The sequence below is a fragment of the Quercus robur genome, chromosome 11 (genome assembly GCF_932294415.1).
Source record: "Quercus robur chromosome 11, dhQueRobu3.1, whole genome shotgun sequence".
NCBI lineage: Eukaryota > Viridiplantae > Streptophyta > Magnoliopsida > Fagales > Fagaceae > Quercus > Quercus robur.
In genome coordinates, this window is record NC_065544.1 from 45,775,242 (window position 1) to 45,795,159 (window position 19,918).

At 37.1% G+C, this 19,918-nt stretch overlaps 2 protein-coding genes across 2 annotated transcripts; both read left to right on the top strand.

The window, feature by feature from the left end:
• The first annotated feature begins 845 nt into the window (after positions 1-845).
• On the top strand, positions 846-5,612 carry LOC126705890 (probable jasmonic acid carboxyl methyltransferase 2). The gene is made up of 4 exons (XM_050405115.1): positions 846-938; positions 3,039-3,443; positions 4,036-4,296; positions 5,143-5,612. The coding sequence occupies exons 1-4, from the start codon at positions 864-866 to the stop codon at positions 5,500-5,502; spliced, it is 1,101 nt and encodes a 366-aa protein (XP_050261072.1). The 5' UTR covers positions 846-863; the 3' UTR covers positions 5,503-5,612.
• A 10,907-nt stretch (positions 5,613-16,519) lies between these two features.
• LOC126705108 (uncharacterized) lies at positions 16,520-17,743 on the top strand. Its single transcript, XM_050404057.1, has one exon. It carries the CDS (start codon positions 16,520-16,522, stop codon positions 17,741-17,743), a length of 1,224 nt encoding a protein of 407 aa, XP_050260014.1.
• Positions 17,744-19,918: the final 2,175 nt, after the last annotated feature.

Consider the following 19,918-nt stretch of genomic DNA (forward strand, 5'->3'; position numbering starts at 1 on the left):
TATCAAAGCACCATTAGCCTTTTGTTCATTATACATTTGGAATTTTGGGCTTGATTCTTTACAATAAACACTTCTAAAGAACCCAAAAGAAGATTTGGGCCGTTCTCGCATTTTCGACCCTCGTCGCAAAAACGTCCCCTGACACTCATCAATGATGTCATTCTTAATAATAGAATCAGTCAATGGACTTTTCCACCAAACAAAAAAAGGGATTAACACATAAAATATTATTATTTTTCAATTTTCACCTAAACTAAAAACTGATTAATATTTAATAATAAAAGAACAATTATCGTTTGATAGCTCTAAGGTATTTATCAAAAAAAGAAAAACCAATTATAATTTGAGCCACTTTTCTAATTAGAGGCCTTAGGCTTAGGCCTGTACATATGGCGGCCTAACCGAATTTATTATTTAAAAATACATGTGCACCACATGCACCTCTCATAGGTAACCATTTTTGACTTGCACGAAGTTTTTATATAAAATCTAGTCGTATTCTGATTCCTGAACCAAATGATGCTTGCAATGTGAATCTTCTTTTCTAGTTATATAAATAACTAGGAATTATTTTAAAATCTAGTTGTATTTCGAACCAAGTGAGACTTGCCATGTGAAATTAATCTAAGTACTAGATTTTAATTAAAGTCGAAGAATGCTGCCAAAGCTGATCAGCAGCGAGGTATGCGGAGGAATCTTTAATTCTTTATACCTTATAGAAACTACAAAGCATGACATATTGACAAGTTTACGTATATGTAGTACGTAAGCTCGAATAATAAATGGGTTACCATTGAGCTATATATATACGCAATAGCGCAAGGTGAAGAGCAAACCAAAATTAAGAGCATTAGAAAGCAGATATGGAGGTGAAGCAAGTCCTTCGCATGAATGGGGGAGAGGGAAAAACAAGCTATGCAACCCACTCGCAACATCAAGTCTCTCTCTCTCTCTCTCAATGTTGTTTTTATTTCCCCTAGTTGTAATGTGTTTATGTTCCATTTGGTTGTAAGAGCATTACCATCCATGAAAAAAAAAAAAAATAAAGCATTTTGCATCACCAAAAGTTTCTTTATCTTTTTTTTTTTTTTTATGAACAAATTGCTTTATCTATTTTACATTATTACTTAAAACAATTTGTACATGTCATATACCTTATTCTTTATTTCACAATACATCACATTAAAATAATATTACTTTAATATTGTAGCAGGAGAGAAAAGAAATGATAAGAGAAGAGAAAGATAGAGAGAGTTAAAGAGGAATACTTTTTCTTTTTTTTTGCATGTTGCTAGAGTGCTTATGCATATTTGCAAGAACATTAGTATTGGGTGTACCAAAACACCAAATAACAAAAAAGTAGCTTCATTTGCTTTGCCATTTGCTAAAAATGTTGCAAAAAAAAAAAAAAAAAATTCACTAGCAATGCTGCTTTTTTTATTCCTTTCTTCTCTCTCCTCTCAGACCTCTCTCTTCTCACTCTCTCAAACCTCTTTCTTTTCTCTAATTGGGTTGTGGTGGTTAGGTTGGTGGGTTCTGATCTGGTTATGGCTTGTTGCGGTAGTGGTGGGTTGTTGTGGTAGTGGATTGGGCTAATTGGGTTGTGGACCTTGTGTGGCAGGTCGTTGATTGGGTTGGTTGGTTTCGATTTGATTGTGGTTGTTGTGGTGCAGGTGGATCATTGATTAGGTTGTGGTGGTGGATCGTTGATTAGGTTGTGGTGTTTGGGTTGGTGGGTTGTGGGAGTGATGCTGCTAGATTGTGAGGGTGGTGCTGGGATTTTTTCTTGTCTCTTTTTTTTTTTTAATACAATAGGAGTTATTTAATTATTTTAGGTTATTTTAGTGTATTGTATGTTAGAATAGAAGAACGGTAGGAGTTATTGTAGTGTATATTGTTAAATAGTAGGTTAAAATTGCAAAATTAGATTTTTGGTATGCTAAAATAGCTCTTTTTTTAGGACACCAAATGCTAATGCTCTAAGCACTTTAGGCAAAAAGTTTTGCATTTAGCTCACCAGATGTGAATGTTTTTTGTTCACTTTTTGTGAAGAAAAATGATATGCTCACAACATTTTCACAATACTTTCATAATTAATCTTAAGTGACATATTGTTATAGATTGCTATTGGTGGGGAAAAAAAAGTAATTTTAATTGTATTTTCAAATTAGAAACAATAATAACTTACTACTTATAATTTGTTGTAAAAATGTTATAGACGTGACACTTATTTTCTTATGAATATAATTATCTATTTTGCATTTTAAATAAGTTATGCATACTCCAATAAGATTATCTTTAAAAAAACAAACCGACAAAAGTACAAAGTAGGGGGAAAATAATTGGCTTCACAAAAATGTCTACGTTCATGGGTATATTTGAAGCTTTCATTTTCACTAAATTAACAATTAAAAACTAAACAATTAGAAATCCAAGTTTAGAACCCCTTTTTACAAGAAGAACCTGTATAACACAACTCACAACTTCATTCTATTTTTAGTACTTCACCATATAGGCCGGACCCTCGTATGAAAAAAAATACATACATACATATATATACACACACACACACAAAGTGTAAACCATAGATCCTACATGCTTAAAAATTGTTTAGAATTAAATTTTATTTTTTAAAAAAAATTTATTGATTTGTTGAATTTGAAAAATAAATTTGACAAAAATATAATTATACATAAAAATAAAAAGGTAAAGTAAAATAAGTAATTAATAAGCTGAATAAACGGAAAAAGCTTTAATTGGCAAATGATTTATGAACCCCTTCACTTATTAAAAAACTAGGAATGAATATATAAAGATACTAAATATTATAAATCCAAAAACATATTATATCATTTAAATTATTTACTTGAAAAAGGAAACAATGCCTAACACTTTTTTTTATATAAATATTTTGAACTCTAGAATCTGGAATCTGGATATCTTTGTTGAAAACTTAAAAAGTAGTAATTGAGTTACGAAATTCATAATCATTTTCAATCATTTTTAATGAACTAAGAACATGATATTTTTCATTTCAGAGAATGGTTGCATCTATGGTCAAGCCCATAGTTGAAGAGAGCATTGAGGAGCTTTACCAGACCTTATTCCCCGAGTGCTTGAAGATTGCAGATTTGGGATGCTCATTAGGACCCAACACCCTTCTAGTTGTATCAGAAATCATAGAAATTCTTAGCACTACATCCCAGAAGTTGAACTCACCGTTACCTTCATTGCAAGCATTCCTAAATGATCTCCCCGGCAATGACTTCAACACAATTTTCAGGTCACTGCAGAGCTTCTATAGGAAATTGGAGACTGAGAAGGGAAACACCTTTGGAAATTGCTTCATATCTGGAGTGCCTGGATCTTTCTATGGGAGGCTCTTCCCTTGCAATTCCCTTCACTTTGTTCATTCTTCTTATGCTATAATGTGGCTCTCCGAGGTTAACATCTAATTCCCTTTTACTTTCTCAGTTTATGGTGATGGGGTTTCAACACTTTCGATAGCATTTAATTTTGCTAGGGTTTAAACAAATAGGGACTCCACATGCATTAATATTGTAAGAATTTCATGCAATATTTTCTTGAGAGAGAAAATGAGAGAATCTTATTGTTTTTTAAGGTTTTAAATATATCAAACCATAATTCTAAAATCAATCTACTAAAACCCTTTGTCTTTGTCATTATTATTTTTTTAATAATAATAAACAAAATATTTTATTAATTATTATTAAAAAATAAAAATAAAATAAATAATAATAAAAAAGAAGAATCATGGTTGCTACTACGTGAATACAATCTTTCAGACTTGTCATGAGAGTTTAATAGATGGCCGTATTTTACTTCCTACATATGTTTCACATTCCTAGCCATCCGAGAATAAATAATTATTCATTTGACTTGGTACAGTATGTAAAACCATCTTTTATATGTTTTAATCTAAGCCACTCGAGCATCGATCCAAGTAATGGTAATGAATTTTTTTTTTTTTGAGACTTTTAGTAGCTATATATAGGTGACTGAGGAAATTTACAGGTACCAAAAGGGTTAGTGAGTCAGACAGGAGAAGCACTCAACAAAGGAAACATTTGCATTGCAAAGACAAGCCCTCCTGCTGTGTTTAAAGCATATTTGGACCAATTTGAAAGGGATTTCACACTTTTTCTAAAGTCTCGAGCGGAAGAATTAGTTGCTGGTGGCTGTATGGTCCTCACAACCATGGGTAGCATCAAAAGCGATGATCCTCTTTCCATTTGGGAAGTCGTTGGTCTAAAACTCAATGACATGGTCTTGGAGGTATTGATTTTTTTATTTTTTTTTATTTTACAAACGAGGATATGTAAACTTTTCCAAATATTTCTAGTAGTTACTCATAACTAAAGTAAAAAAAAAAAGTGAGATTTATTTTTGCCAACTTATTTTATTATTTAATTTATTTTTGCTATTATTTATAGGTTTTGTTACACTTTTTAGTACTATTGATAAGTCTTATTGTATTATTTCAGTTAACTTTTACCTTTATTTACAGTATTTTCAGAAAATAAATAAATAAATAAAAAATAAAAAAATATTAAACCATAAGATTAAATCTAATTGACTAGCGAGCATTATTACTTTACTTTTTGGTTGGCTTGGTGGTCAATTGCTTACTAGCAAAGGTTCAAAAGTAGGAGTCCGTGCGAATATGAATCAGAAATTTTTCTTTTTCTTTTTCTTTTTTAGCAAGAAATTTAGGTTTAATAAAAAATAAAAATACAAAAATCTCATACGTACTAAGGAAACTATTTTGATACCGTATAAGGGCCTTTTTCCATTAATAATGTATATTATACTAACTAAGTCATTTAGAATTTTAAATAATATAACAAAAAATATATCTTTGAATTTATAATATTTAATTTAAATTATAAAAATAAATTCATTTAAAATAGATGTCATCCTCTTACTCAATATTGCATAGGCTTGCCTGGCTCTCACCTGGTGAGAATATGCATGTGTACTAAGAGTATGAAATACGTACATTCAAGTTTCAACTATCTAGCTAGGACACAATGAACAATAATCTCAACTTACAGAAGACCTACATACTAATTAATCATACCCTAACCTAGCTAATTAACGTGCTTAATTAATTACGTACAGGGCATGATTGAAGAGTCAAAACTGGACAACTTCAATTTGCCATACTATGCAGCTACTATGGAGGAAGTAAAGAAGGTAATCGAGGCCGAAGGATCTTTTACTTTGCAGAAACTTGAAGCTTTCAAAGTGGATTGGGACACCTACATAAAGAAGGCTAACAAGGGTCTTGATAAGCAAGCAAGGGAAGCCATACTTGCCAGTGACATTAGGGCCGTGGGTGAGCCCATTTTGGCAAGCCATTTTGGGGAAGCATCCATGGAGGACTTGTTCCGTAGGTTTAAAGAGGTTGTGCTTGATCACATGGAGAAGGAGAAATGTGTGTACTTTAATTTGGTTATCTCCTTGAAAAAGAAGGGTTGAAGGTTAATTGACTTGTGGAAGTGTAATTCTTGAGAAAAGGAAGCTTTGTAAGATCGTTCTTACTTTTTTATTGTATGCTTATTATGCCATATGGATTTCATGGTTGAAAATATTTCCTATTTTTTCAATGCCTTTTTTAAGCTTCAAAACCCATAAAAAGAACACAATAGTGAAGATTTAAAATGATAATAATAATAATAATATTGATAATAAAGAAGCTAGAGTTAAAAAAAATAAATAAATAAAGAGAAAAAAAAAAGAATATTATTGTTATCTTTCAAAAGTAGAATACAAATACTAATAGAATCTTGAATTCTTTATATAATAATTTATTCTCTTTCATAAAATTTATGTAAGCAATAAAACTTTGTGGAAAGTACCTAAAATTTGCAAAAAAATACATGGTAGAAACATGAATAAGATCAAATCCTTATTAAAATAGAAAATTATGTTAGACTATTATACGATTTTTTTTTTTTTTTTAAAACGATATTTTAAAGAGACAAATACAAAAAACAGATCGAGTTTCCTTAAATTATATATATATATATATATATGTATGTATGTATGTATGTATGTATAAATAATTTAGAGAAATTTTTTTTGGCCAAAATAGACATAGAAAAGAGAAAAAACAGTTAATCAATGTAACTAACACCTACGTAACTAACAATAAATTTTACTCTTTTTAGAAAAATTTAAATTTAAATCCTTAAAATTTGTTCAATTATCACTTTTGTCCTTTAAATTTTATGTTTGTTATTTTTGGTCATTTAAGTTCTAATTTGTTATTTTCTCAAAAAAAAAAAAAAAAAAAAAAAGGTTAAAATGCAAAACTGACCCTCTAACTTTTTTCAGATTTCATTTCAGTCCTCTAACTTTGCTTTCATTCATTTCAATCCTCTAAATTTCAAATTTATTCAATTAAGGCATTTTCATTAACTTTTGTTAAAAAAAAATTTTTAAATCTGGAAAATATTTTTCAATCATTAATTGAATTTTTTTAATTTAAAAAATTTGAAGAAAAATTTATAAAATTGAAAAATTAACCACAACATATAATAAAAGTTGATGGAAAAGTCTTAATTGAATAAGCTTGAAAATCAGAGGATTGAAATGAACAAAAGTAAAGTTAGAGGACTGAAATGAAATCTGAAAAAACTTAGAGAGTGAGTTTTGCATTTTACCCAAAAAAAAAAAGTTCAAAATAATTATTAATAGCAGACTCCAAATTTACCATTAATAAAGCTACAGTTAAGTATTAAAATAAATCATTTTCATTATTAAAATTTTCTAAATTTTATTTTAAACACCCCTTAAAAATTTATACCCACTACAAATCCAAATCAAACTCAAACCTAAATTATATGTACAAGAATCCCAAAAAAAAAAAAAATCCATCACCTAATTTTGGCACTCACATCGTCAATCAAAGATCTACAAGGAACCTAAAAAAACATACACCAACCATATACAAACCCAATTTGAAAAACATGCACCAACTATATACAAACACAATCTGTGAGTTCTAATTAGCTCAATTGATAAAGTCTCTAATAATTGAATAAAAGATCTGGGGGTTCAATCCCTGTTTGCACCAAAAACTAATTGGTGTCTTAGTTTATTGATAAAGTGCTATTATCAGGAGCAGACACTATATAAACCCAATCAAGTTCAAAGAACCAACATCTTCACAAACTCACCTATTTGGCCCTCACTTAAAACCCACACAATCAAATTCAAAGAACTCAGTTCTTTACTTGTACTGAGAATGGATCTCACAAGTTTGATTAAGTTGTAATCGATCCACCATCACACTCATTCAGATGTTATAGGTTGAATCTCTCTCAAAAAAATATATATACAAACCCAATCAAGTTCAAAGAACCAACATCTTCACAATCTCACCTATTTGGCCCTCACTTAAAACCCACACAATCAAATTCAAAGAACTCAGTTCTTTACTTGCTCTGAGAATGGATCTTACAAGTTCGATTAAGTTGTAATTGATCCACCATCACACTCATTCAAACGCTATAAGTTGAATCTCTCTCAAAAAAATATATATACAAACCCAATCAAGTTCAAAGAACCAACATCTTCACAATCTCACCTATTTGGCCCTCACTTAAAACCCACACAATCAAATTCAAAGAACTCAGTTCTTTACTTGCTCTGAAAATGGATCTCACAAGTTTGATTAAGTTGTAATCAATCCACCATCATACTCACTCAGACTCAAACCAAAATTGCTAAACCAAACCACTACATAATTGCTACCTAACAATCACCATCATAGCCACCCCTTTTGTGTACACCACCAAACCAAGCACCACAAAAACCTCTATCATCACTGAGCTAAATGCACCTAAGGTGGTCAATACCGTACCGGTACTAGCCATACCTACCAGTATTTATCGTACCGGTACATGTACCGGTATCGAAAAACCAACATTTCGTACCGATTTAAATACCGGGTGTACCAACCAATTTCGGGTGTACCGGCCGGTACAGAAAAAAGCTTTTTTTTTTTCTTTTTAGTTTTGTAATTTTTGAATTTTTGTAAGGGCAGAATGGTAACTTATTTGCATTAACTTATTAGTATTATTTGTTTTTATAGTATGTAATGAACAATTTAGCTTTCTATATTGTGTTTTTTTTTTTCTTTCTATTAATGCTAAAGTCTAAAACTATGAATAATTTATTCTGAATTGAGGTAATTTTTTATGATAAACTTTTATATTATTATTATTATTATTATTATTATTATTATTATTATATAATAGCAGTAAACCTGAAACGGTACATTGGTATTGACCAGTACCGAAATATATTATTCCATTGGTCATACCGGAACAGCTTCCGGTACGAGATTGACTCCCTTGAATGCACCATAAAAAAAAATAAAAAAAATATATCATTTTATTTATTAAAAAATGAAAGTAAATTTTTTAGTATAACACATTGCAGAAAAATGAAAACCTACATCTTTTTTTTTTTTTTTTTTATCTGAAATACTTCAAAACTTTATTGAACTAAAGAAATTAACAATACATCATTTAGAAGAGCTTGTTCAAGAAAGCAAGGACTCTCTTCTAACCAAACAGAGAAGTCATCAATGCCTAAAGCATATTTAGCTAAGAGATGAGCTAGTTTATTGGCTTGCTGACGAACATGGGAAAAATCCACATGGCGAAAATTGTGGGAATCAGACAACAAACCATACACCACAACAGCTATTGAAGAGAATGGGGGAGAGGTCTCTTTTAGTGCATTTATGAGAGACAATGAGTCACTCTCCAAAACAAACTCTTGGATCATCATATCCCTCGCCAAATGCAGACCGAATTCAACAGCTTTGGCTTTAGCTTCCACCACACCGAGAGGAGCCTGGACTTTCTCCACCTTAACTGCCATCTCCATAGCTAAGTGGTAAGTACTCCTAACTGAGAACTTCCCATTGGATGTCAACGCCCAAACCATTTTGTCATCAGGTAGATGCGAGCTCAAAGTGATACTAGCAATCAAATCCGACTCATGTGGAAAGAAAAGCCTCTTCACAGTATCAGTTTTCCAAGCACCCAAATCATGATCAATAAGGTCGCCAACCCAAGAAACATCAAGATGTAGGGGCGGTGGTGATGTCACCTTATAGCTAGAAGGTGTAGGAAGCCACCTATCCTGCCATATCTTAATCTTTCTGCCATTGCCAACCTGCCAACGGATCCCTTTTTCCACTATTTGTTGGGCTGCCAAGATACTACGCCATGCATACGAGGGATTGCTACCCATTTTTGCTTGAATGAAATCACAATTTGAAAAATACTTCACTTTAAACACCCTATATAGCAAGGACTCCCCTCCCATTTGCAACCGCCACCCTTGCTTAGCCAAAAGAGCTAAATTAAATCGTTTTATTTGTTTGAAACCCATTCCCCCTTGTGATTTGGGAGTACAAAGCTTGTCCCAACTAATCCAAGCCATTTTACGTTCATCATTTTTCTGCCCCCACCAGAAATTCCTCATTAAGCTTGTCAATTCATCACATAAGAAGTCTGGGATCTTAAAACAACTCATGAAATACGTGGGTATTGCTTGGACAACCGCCTTAATTAGAATCTCTTTCCTTGCCTTTGACAATAACTTTTCCTTCCACCCAACCAATTTCCTTGCCAATTTGACTTTTATTTCTTTGAAGGAGTTTTTCTTATTCTTGCCCACCAACGAGGGTAAACCCAAGTACTTTTCATGCTACTTGATAACTTGAGCCTCAAATCTAGACTAGATCTCCTCTTGAACTTCTTTGAGCATGTTGCTACTAAAAAAGAGGGAGGTTTTGGCCCTATTCAATTGTTGCCCCAAAGCCGCCTCATAAACTAACAAAACTCGCTGCAAAGCATCACACTCCTCAATGGAAGCTTTACAGAAGATAATACTTGCGTTTGCAAAAAATAAATGAGACAACAAAGGACCACCCCTACAAATAGAAACACCCCTCATAGAGCCATCAACAACAGCTTTTTTAATTAAAGCCGAAAGACCTTCTGCACAAAGAAGGAATAAATAAGGGGAAAGAGGGTCACCTTGCTGAAGTCCCCTTTGTGGGAGTGATGTGGCCTTTGGGCTTACCATTAATTCTGACCACACATGTGACAGAAGAAATACATTGCATCATCAACCCCCTCCACCTTTGATGGAAACTCAGCTTCTCCATAATTTTGTCAAGGCAGATCCATTCCATCCTGTCATATGCCTTGCTCATGTCAAGTTTCACTGTCATTTCTCCTTGCCTACCTGTTTTCTTTTGACTAATGTGATGCATAGTTTCAAAAGCTACCAAAACATTATTAGTAATAAGTCTGCCATTAACAAAAGCACTTTGTGTGTCACTGATAGTAGCAGGAAGAACTTTCTTAAGACGATTAGCAAGAGTTTTAGCAACCAACTTATAAATCACATTACACAGACTAATAGGTCTATACTCCGTCACTCTCCTTGGTTGGTTAACTTTAGGAATTAAAACAATATGACTTTCGTTAAACTTTGGAGGAGTGATACAAAGTTAAGGAAATCAAGTACTGCTTTAGTCACTAAATTACCAACAATCGGCCAATAGTGTTGAAAAAAGAGAGAAGGCATACCATCGAGGTCAGGAGCTTTCTGGGGATGCATCTGCTTAAGAGCTTGATGGACTTAATTTGGCATAAACTCCTTCAACAATCTCCTGTTCATGTCTGGGGAGATTTTAGGTTGGATAGCTTCCAAGATTTCAGTAAACTTCGTAGGTGCAACGGAAGTGAAAAGTTCGGAGTAGTAGTCCACGAACACTTGCTCCACTACTACCTCATCCTCCTACCATACCTCTTGAGAGTCGAGGATACCCTCAATGGTGTTTTTCTTTTGCCTAGATGAAGCCTTTGCATAGAAAAAACTGGTATTTCTGTCTCCCTCTCTAAACCAGTCTAGCCGAGCCCTCTGTTTCCTCATTGCATATTCCTTCTCCATTCAGCAATTGAGATCAATTCTTGTGATACTTACTATGATACCCGGATTAGAAGGTTGCTTTTCAAGCCATTCCAACTTGGTTTGTAAACGTGCAATCTTTTGTCCCACATGCCCAAATACATTCTAGTTCCATTCTTCCAATTTGCCTCGGCCTAAATTCAAATACGACACTATAGGGAACATCACTGCATCCCTTTGCCCTTCCTTCCAAGCCGATTCCACAATGTGATCGCATCTAGAGTCCTTCAGCAACATGGCCTCGAAACGGAATAAATTCTTCTTTCTTGATCGTTTTTGCTCCTCAAAAAATTTTAGGAGGAGCGGGCTATGGTCTGACACCGAGGTTGATTTATGAAATACCCTAGCCATAGGGAATAAGAGAGTCCATTCCAAAGTCACAAGAGCACGATCTAACCTTTCCCTTATTTGATAGTCATCCCCTCTCTGGTATATCCACTTGAAGAGTGGACCTACAAACTCCAACTCCTTCAACCTACAAAAATCAATTGCACTATTAAAACGGGCCATTTGTCGGGGTGGCCGAGAAGCCCACCTTCCTTCTCATCAGCATTCCTAATTTCGTTAAAATCCCCGATTACCACCCACAGCAAATCAGAGACAGTAGACAGGGACTGAAGGAGATGCCATGAATATGCTCTCAATGACGTGTCAGGGTTCCCATAGAATCTGGTTAACCTCCATCACCTAAACTTACTCCCACCCTCTACAAGGGCATCAATATAAGATACTGAAGAACTCATCACTTGCACTTTAATATCAGAATCCCAAAAAAGAGCCTAACCTCCATTGGATCCCTCACTGGGATAGGAAAATCCATCTTTGAAACCACAACATTCTCTTACTATCTTCATCCATTCTATATCAGATTTTGTTTCCATTAAGAAAACAAAATTGAGCTTCTCTATCCTAATAACCTTTTTCAAGACATTAACTGTCTGAGGGTTCTCAAACCCTCGACAATTCCAGCTCAAGAGACTCATTGTGCCCGGTGGTGCTGCCTAGCAGCCACCACCGATCCCAAATTTTCAGCCATAATCTTGCCCAACGCCTTTGCCACCATATCCAAGAGCTTCTGTTTTTTATCCGTGAGAGGATCAACAACTGAGGGTAGAGAATGTTGCTTCCTTTTAGACCTCAAAACACTTTCACTCGAAGTAGTGGAGTTCATTAAGTCACGGGGTAGCCCTAGCCTACGCCAAGTGCCTTGCACAGTGCTATGTAAATTTTCATTTTGTAAAGTGTCATGCACAGTGCCTTGCAATATTTCAGAGTGTATAGTACCATGCAAAGCTTCTTTCTTTTCAGTTTCAAAGTGATACATGGGAGTGGTAGTGGTTTCTGGGATTTTTTGGAAGGTCAAGAGTGTGTGTGGGGTCGGAGGTAATGGTGTGGTCTATGGGCAAAGTGTCAGTTTGTTTAATAGATGAGACTAAAGGCTGTATGGAGCAGACAGATAGTTCATGAAAGTCAGTAATTGGAGTATGGGCCAACTTTGGGAATGGAGTAGGTGTGTTTGAAGTTGGAGGGTTGCTTAGCTCATGGTCCAGATTAGAGATGAACATGTCAAAAAGTGTGGGGTTCAATAGAATTTCCTTGTGTGTTGGAGCAGTCACAGTAGATTCGGTGTGGGTGATGGCTGCATCCGTTTGAGAGGATGATAGTGGGTCTGACATTGGGGGTGATATGTTGGGTGTTTGGGAGGATGGGCGCATAATAGGTGATGGTGTGGGTCGTTGTGGTTGAGGAGGACTAGTGGAATGAGGGGATTTGGTATGAACAATTTGTGCTTGTTGAATGTTGGTCAAAGAAGCTTGCAGCCAAGGACCATATTGTTGCTCATGCTTCTGTAAATGCTCTCCACTATCCACCCAAAGCCTACAATCCTTTTCATCATGGTTTAGAAGGCCGTACCAATAGCAAAAGACAGGTAGGCATTCATATTGAAAGGAAATCCAGTGGGGTTCCGAGCCACCTAAATCAACATACCGGCTCAAGTATTTGTCAAAAGTCCAAGGTCCTTGCGAGAGAATTTTTTGCACATTGGATTCAAGAGTGAACAGTAGCAAAACAGTGTTTTGAGTAAGGTCCCACACTTCAAAGTCCTGAGCAAAACGCCACATGGTTTTGAGTGTTCACGCTAGAGATTCAACGTTGACTTGATGCTTGGTGAATAACTTCGCCACAAGCACCCTGCTGTTGTGTTCAATAACAGAGGTTAGAGGTATAGTCTAGCGTTCTTTTGTGTGGAGTGAGAGTCGGGCACACTGACCCGTAAGGTCATCCATAGGTGTGAGGGTTGGGTGTGATGAGATTGAGAAGGGGGTAGAGGGAGAGGGAAGCAGACGGCAATGGAAAGCAAAAGGAGAAAAAACCGATTTCCACCAAAACAGGGGAAAGAAGAGCCTACGTGAGGCTAGGGTTTCCAACCTACATCATTTTAAAGGGACTTAACGATTAGTTGTTAATAGGAATAGGATAGAAGGAATGATCAATATTAATAATAAATGAAAACTATAGAGACTAAAATGATCTAATTAAAACTCAAAAAACGAAAATGGTAATTGACCAAGGTGTAATCTATATATTTACATAAAAAGAATTATTGACCAAACAAATATTTTACAAAAAAAGAATTATGTTTCAGAAAATGTTATTGATCAAAATAACATATAGAAAAATGGCAAAAAAGTTAATCAATCAATGTTAGCCATAACTTATATTTAGTGGGTTGGAGCATGTCACTTCACATAATGGAGCTAATATCTCATGCGCCTAGCATATAAGAGATTTTTCCCACATAGTGAGAGGGACCACCGACACAAGTGAACCTTTCACATATTCTTGATATAACTATGACTTGACAACAAAGGAAATTTTATAACTTTTTTTTTTTTAATAATTTGTTTAGAGATATAAAAAGGATAAAATTTAGCTACAAAATTGGTTGTAATCTAAATTAAAAAAAATTTCTCTCTCTCTTCTTGACTCTCAAAAAATTTCTCTCTCCTCTCTTTCATTTCTTTTTCCTCTCTTCACCTTTCTCAATTAAAATAATAGTATTTTTTTTTTTACATCCAAGTGAACAGATGGTTCTTTATATAAGAACCAACTTTTCATAGGTTCTAAAAAATTTTTAAGAACCTATACTCGAATGGAGCAACAGTTTGAAGTTTTGGATGTAAAATAGCAACTGGAGGGAATGCTAGTGCTCTTAGTGGGCTGGAGCATGTCACTTCACATAATGCACCTAATGCATGAGAGATTTTTCCCACATAGTGAGAGAGGCAGACGACACAAGTGAACTTTTCACATATTCTTGATATACCTATGACTTGACAACATAGAAAATTTTATAACTTTTTTTTAATAATTTTTTTTAGAAATATAAAAAGGATAAAGTTTAGCTATAAAATTTGTTGTAGTCTAAAATTATAACCTTACTCAATATCTTTTTATTAGAAGTGAATTTTGACAAATCCATCATTGGATTACATTTTCTTCTTATATCCTCCATGTTTGTAAAATTTCTAGAAAATTAAAGATCAATAGTTATGTCATCAATAAATTGTTTAAATTACAAATTTTTATAGTTTAAAATTATGCATAAAATATAATCTTATAAATCATATAGTCAATAATGTCTGATTGGCACAAAATTTGACATATATATTAAGAGCGTAAATAATATGTAATTTAACAGTTAGAGTTTTGAAATATACAGTAATGTTAATGATATTGAATAAAGTTATGACCTTAAATTATAACCAATTTTACAGCTAAACTTTATCTAGACAAAATTCAAATCCTAAATGTATTTATTGTAGACATCAAAAGATGTCAACTAATTGAACTACCAAGGTCTTGATGAATATTGTGGGGGCTACGGCCCAAAATAATGAGTTGGGCCTTGGGCCCATCCGAGGAGGCAACGTGGCTCAATGATCCACGTTTTAAGCCTTATCACGAGAGGTAAAGAAAAAAGGTCCGAGGAGGAATTCCTCCTCGAACACTGAAAATCTGGAGTAGAGGTACGTCCAAGCCACTGAAACCCATCCCCTAAATACGTGAAAATGAAGGAAATACAAAATATCTCAGCAAAAGCTACCACCACCACATTGAATGCACTACAACTACCTTCCTAGCCGCATTAATGTGGAGAAGACCCCTGAACAGTATTGCCTTGACTATCGCAACTCACAAAGGACTGAAAGAGGTGTCTGATGGGATGGGTGCTCAAGTGGAAGCTTGGATGATCAAAAAGTGTAAAGCCCAAATGGTAAGGAAGGGCCTATATAATGTATAGAAACCCCCATAAGAAAGGGGGGCAGAAAAAGAGATGAGAATACTGTGGCATGCAAAGAAACCCTAATGTACTGGTCTGTATACATAAATTAAACTTTGAATCTCCTCGGACTGTGAGATTTTTCAACGTAATGGCTTTTGTTCTTGTCCATGTGTACCTTTATCCCATGCAAGCCTCTGTCTAACTTATCTAAACTTAGTTCTTAAACCCATACTCTACAAAATTCATTGTGTTGGGCTTTTTGGATCAAGACTTCACACGATTGGGGTTTGGGCTCCAAAAATTTTCACCCTGCAATTGGCACCGTCTATGGGAAAGAACTTAAGTGTTAGTAAGTAGACGGTTAAGCATGGCAGGATCAGGTTCACACCAAGAAAATCCACGCCAAGCTGACCCTCAGTAGACAGAACCTATTGGGCCCCAACGGCAAAATAATCCTCATGACCCTGGGCCAAATCCAGGCAATGGAAGAAACCGAGAGGGAAGCGTACATACTACTCAGATGAGCCAAAGCCACTCCCAAGTAGGTAGTCGCATATCCCAAAGGCGAAACAACTATCAGGCCATACAGCGAGAGATAGACGACCTGAAAAAGAAGTTCCGCCGTGTACAACGAAGGCAGTCCCTTTCCAGCTCAGATACATCCTCTAACGAGAAGGAGGATGTCAGTTACAGGCGGAGGTCAAGAACTCCCCCAAGTGAAACATTTTCTTACGAGAAGGAGTCACGCCCTGAACGGAGATATAAGAGCCCATCTGGTATGGGTTTGGGTAATGATGCCATGAACAAGGCACTGGATCAGATCTCCAGATCACCCTTCGCGCACAGGATAGAGGTGGCTAAATTACCTCGGCGCTTCAATCAACCTTCGTTTGCCATCTACAACGGCGAGCAGACCTCGTGGAGCACATGAGCCAGTTTAACCAGAAAATGGCTATCCATTCCCAAAATGAGGCTCTGATGTGCAAAGTTTTTCCGTCCAGCTTGGGACCAGTGGCGATGAAATGGTTCAACAGCTTGAAGACGAACTCCATAGATTCCTATAAGCAGCTCACTCAGGCTTTTTGCTCTCGCTTTATTACAAATAGCAGAGTCCCTCGACCCCTAAGTTCGTTGTTATCCTTGTCTATGCACGAGGGGGAAACCTTAAAGGCGTATTCGAATAGATATTGGGAGATGTATAACGAAATGGATGAAAACTACAATGACGTCGCCATCAACACGTTCAAAAGTGGTCTCCCTACCGAGCATGGCTTAAGGAAATCTCTAACTGGTAAACCTGTCACCAGCGTTCGCCAATTGATGGACAGAATTGACAAATACAAAAGGATGGAAGAGGACCAGCTACAAGGGAAAGGAAAGGAGAAGATCATCCCCCCCCCCCCCAAAGGGAATGATTACAGGTCGGAACGATATAACAGTAACCAGCCGAGAAGAGATTTTTCGAGACAGGCTGGACAAACCAACATGCAAACGATTAATGCCATATCCAGAGAGCCGGTGCAACAAGTTCTGGAGAAAGTAAAAAATGAGCCTTTCTTCAAATGGCCGAGTAAAATGGCCGGAGACCCCTCGAAGCACAACCAGAACCTGTATTGTCATTATCATCAAGACCACGGGCATACCACCGAGGATTGTAGGAATCTATGGAACCACCTGGATCAGTTGGTCCAAGAAGGAAAGTTACGTCATCTTTTACACCCCTCCAGCGGTCATCTGGGCCAAGCAGTTCAAGAGCCTTGGAAAGATGTATCTTTGAGACCTCCCATCGGGACGATGCACGTCATCCTTGCCGCCCCAGGGAGAACCGGCTCTTTTCCCTCTGGGGTGCTGTCCGTGGCTCGACCCCCCGCCGAGGATAGTGAGAGGGAGTCCAAAAGATCTAAAAAGGGAAAGTCACTAGTGTTAGGGTTCTCAGACGAGGATAAGGGGGGAACTATCCAACCTCACGACGATACTTTGGTGGTTACGTTGAGAATTGGAGGGTTTGACGTGAAGAGGGTACTAGTAGATCCGGGCAGTGCAATGAAAGTAATGTACCCTGATCTGTACAGGGGGCTGAACCTAAGGCCTGAGGACTTAACAGCTTATGACTCTCCTCTTATAAGTTTCGAAGGGAAGATTGTCATACCAAAATGGCAGATCAGATTACCTATACAAACCGAATCAGAGGTGATGGAGGTAGATTTTATCGTGGTCGACGCCTACTCACCCTACATGGCCATAGTAGCTAGACCTTGGCTCCACGCCCTGGGATCCGTGTCTTCTACACTTCACCAAAAGGTAAAATACCCGTCGGGGGGCCAAGTGGAAGAGATTGGTGGAGATCAAGCCATGGCTAGGCAATGCATGGTGGCCGCCATCTCACGCCGGTCCAATGCCGAGTCCTCGGCTTCTGTGAAGAACTTATAACAATCAATCACCTCGGCAGCAAAAGTCAGCGAACTAGTCGAGGAGATAAAATGTGAAAGTCTAGAAAGGGTTGTCGTTGACAATAATCCAGAAAGATTTTCCCAAGTCGGCTCAGAATTACCTCTTCAAGAAAAAGAGGAACCGGTCGGGTTTCTGAGGAAGAACGTTGATGTATTTGCATGGGACACCTACGATGCCCCGGGGGTTGACCCTAGTCTCATTTGTCATTACCTAAACGTTAACCCATCTTCTATTCCAAAGAAGCAGCCACCCCGGCTCCCGTCGAAAGTGCATGTCGACGCTGTTAGGGATGAAATGATGAAGCTAAAAAAGGCAGGGGCTATCAAAGAAGTTTTTTACCCCGAATGGCTGGCAAATACGGTGGTGGTAAGAAAGAAGACGAGGAAGTGGCGAGTCTGTGTAGACTTCACAGACTTAAACAAGGCGTGCCCGAAGGACCCGTTCCCGTTGCCTCGAATAGATCGATTGGTAGATGCGACTGCAGGCCACCCCCGAATGAGCTTCCTGGATGCCTTCTAGGGTTATCATCAGATACCACTGGCTCTAGAAGATCAGGAGAAAACGGCATTCATGACACCCGTCGAAAACTACCACTATAAGGTGATGCTTTTCGGTTTAAAGAATGCAGGGTCAACCTACCAAAGGATGATGACCAGAATGTTCAAACCACAGCTAGGCAAGGCTATTGAAGTCTACATAGACGATATGGTAGTAAAAAGTAAAGTAGTGTCCAAGCACGTGAAAGACCTTGAAGTCATTTTTAGCTTCTTAAGGGAGCACAAGCTACGCCTCAATGCTTCTAAGTGTTCATTTGGGGTCGGGTCTGGGAAATTTCTGGGCTATATGGTAACTCACAGAGGAATAGAGGTAAGCCCGAACCAAATCAAAGCGATTAATAGCCTACAAACTCCTTGGAACCCAAAAGAAGTACAAAAACTCACTGGTATAATCATAGCGTTGAATCGGTTCATCTCCCGATCTGCAAACCGATGCCGACCTTTCTACCTCTTGATGAATAAGTGGAAAGGGTTTGAATGGTCTGAGGATTGTGTTGTAGCCTTCCAACAACTTAAAGAATACCTGTCACAGCCACCCATCATGTCCAGCCCTGAGGCCAACGAGGTTTTGTTCGCATACATAGCAGTGGCCTCTCATGCTGTAAGCTTGGTATTAATACGGGTTGATAATGGGATACAGCGACCGGTATATTATGTAAGTAAATCGTTACAGCGCCGATTACACAGGAAGAATCGCCATGTGGAGTACGCTTCTAGGGGCTTTCGATATTAAATACATGCCCAGGACCTCTGTCAAGGGCCAAGTCCTCACTGATCTAGTCGCTAAATTTGCTAAACCCTCTGTAGAAGCAATAGCCGAGAAGGAAAACATGGATGGAAAATCAGTTGGCACAATCTCTGCACAAGGAGCCTCGCGATGGAGAGTCTATGTGGATGGTGCGGCAAATCAAAAAGGATATGGGGTAGGGCTAGTTCTAATATCGTCCGAGAGGATTACCATTGAAAAGTCATTAAGACTTGGGTTCTCGGCTACAAACAATGAAGCCGAGTATGAGGCTTTGCTACAAGGAATGATTATGGTGCAAAAAATGGGCGGAAAAGCAATGGAAGCGTTCTCGGACTCTAGATTGGTCGTTGGCCAGGTAAGGGGCGAGTTGGAGGCTAGAGATGCGAGAATGCAGGAATACCTCGGTCAAGTCAAACGCTTGCAATCGGACTTTGAATTTTTTAATTTGACACATGTCTCTAGAAGCGGGAACACACATGCGGATTCATTGGCCACTCTTGCCACGTCTTCTGCGCAGGATCTACCACAAATGATCCTTGTTGAGGATTTATGCAAGACAGGTACAATTGAAAGGGATACAGTTCAGATCCATCAAATCAGAAGGAATTTGAGCCGGATGGATCCCATAGTGAACTTCCTCAAAGATGATGTATTACCCGAAGGGAAATTGGAGGCTGAGAAGATACGGAGGAATGCTCTTCAGTTTTGGTTGTCAGAGGACCACAAGCTATACAAGCGCTCCTATTCTGGGCCATACTTACTGTGCATACACCCAGAGGCATCAGAGTCACTGCTTGAAGAACTGCATGAGGGAATTTGTGAGAGTCATACGGGAGGAAGATCGCTAAT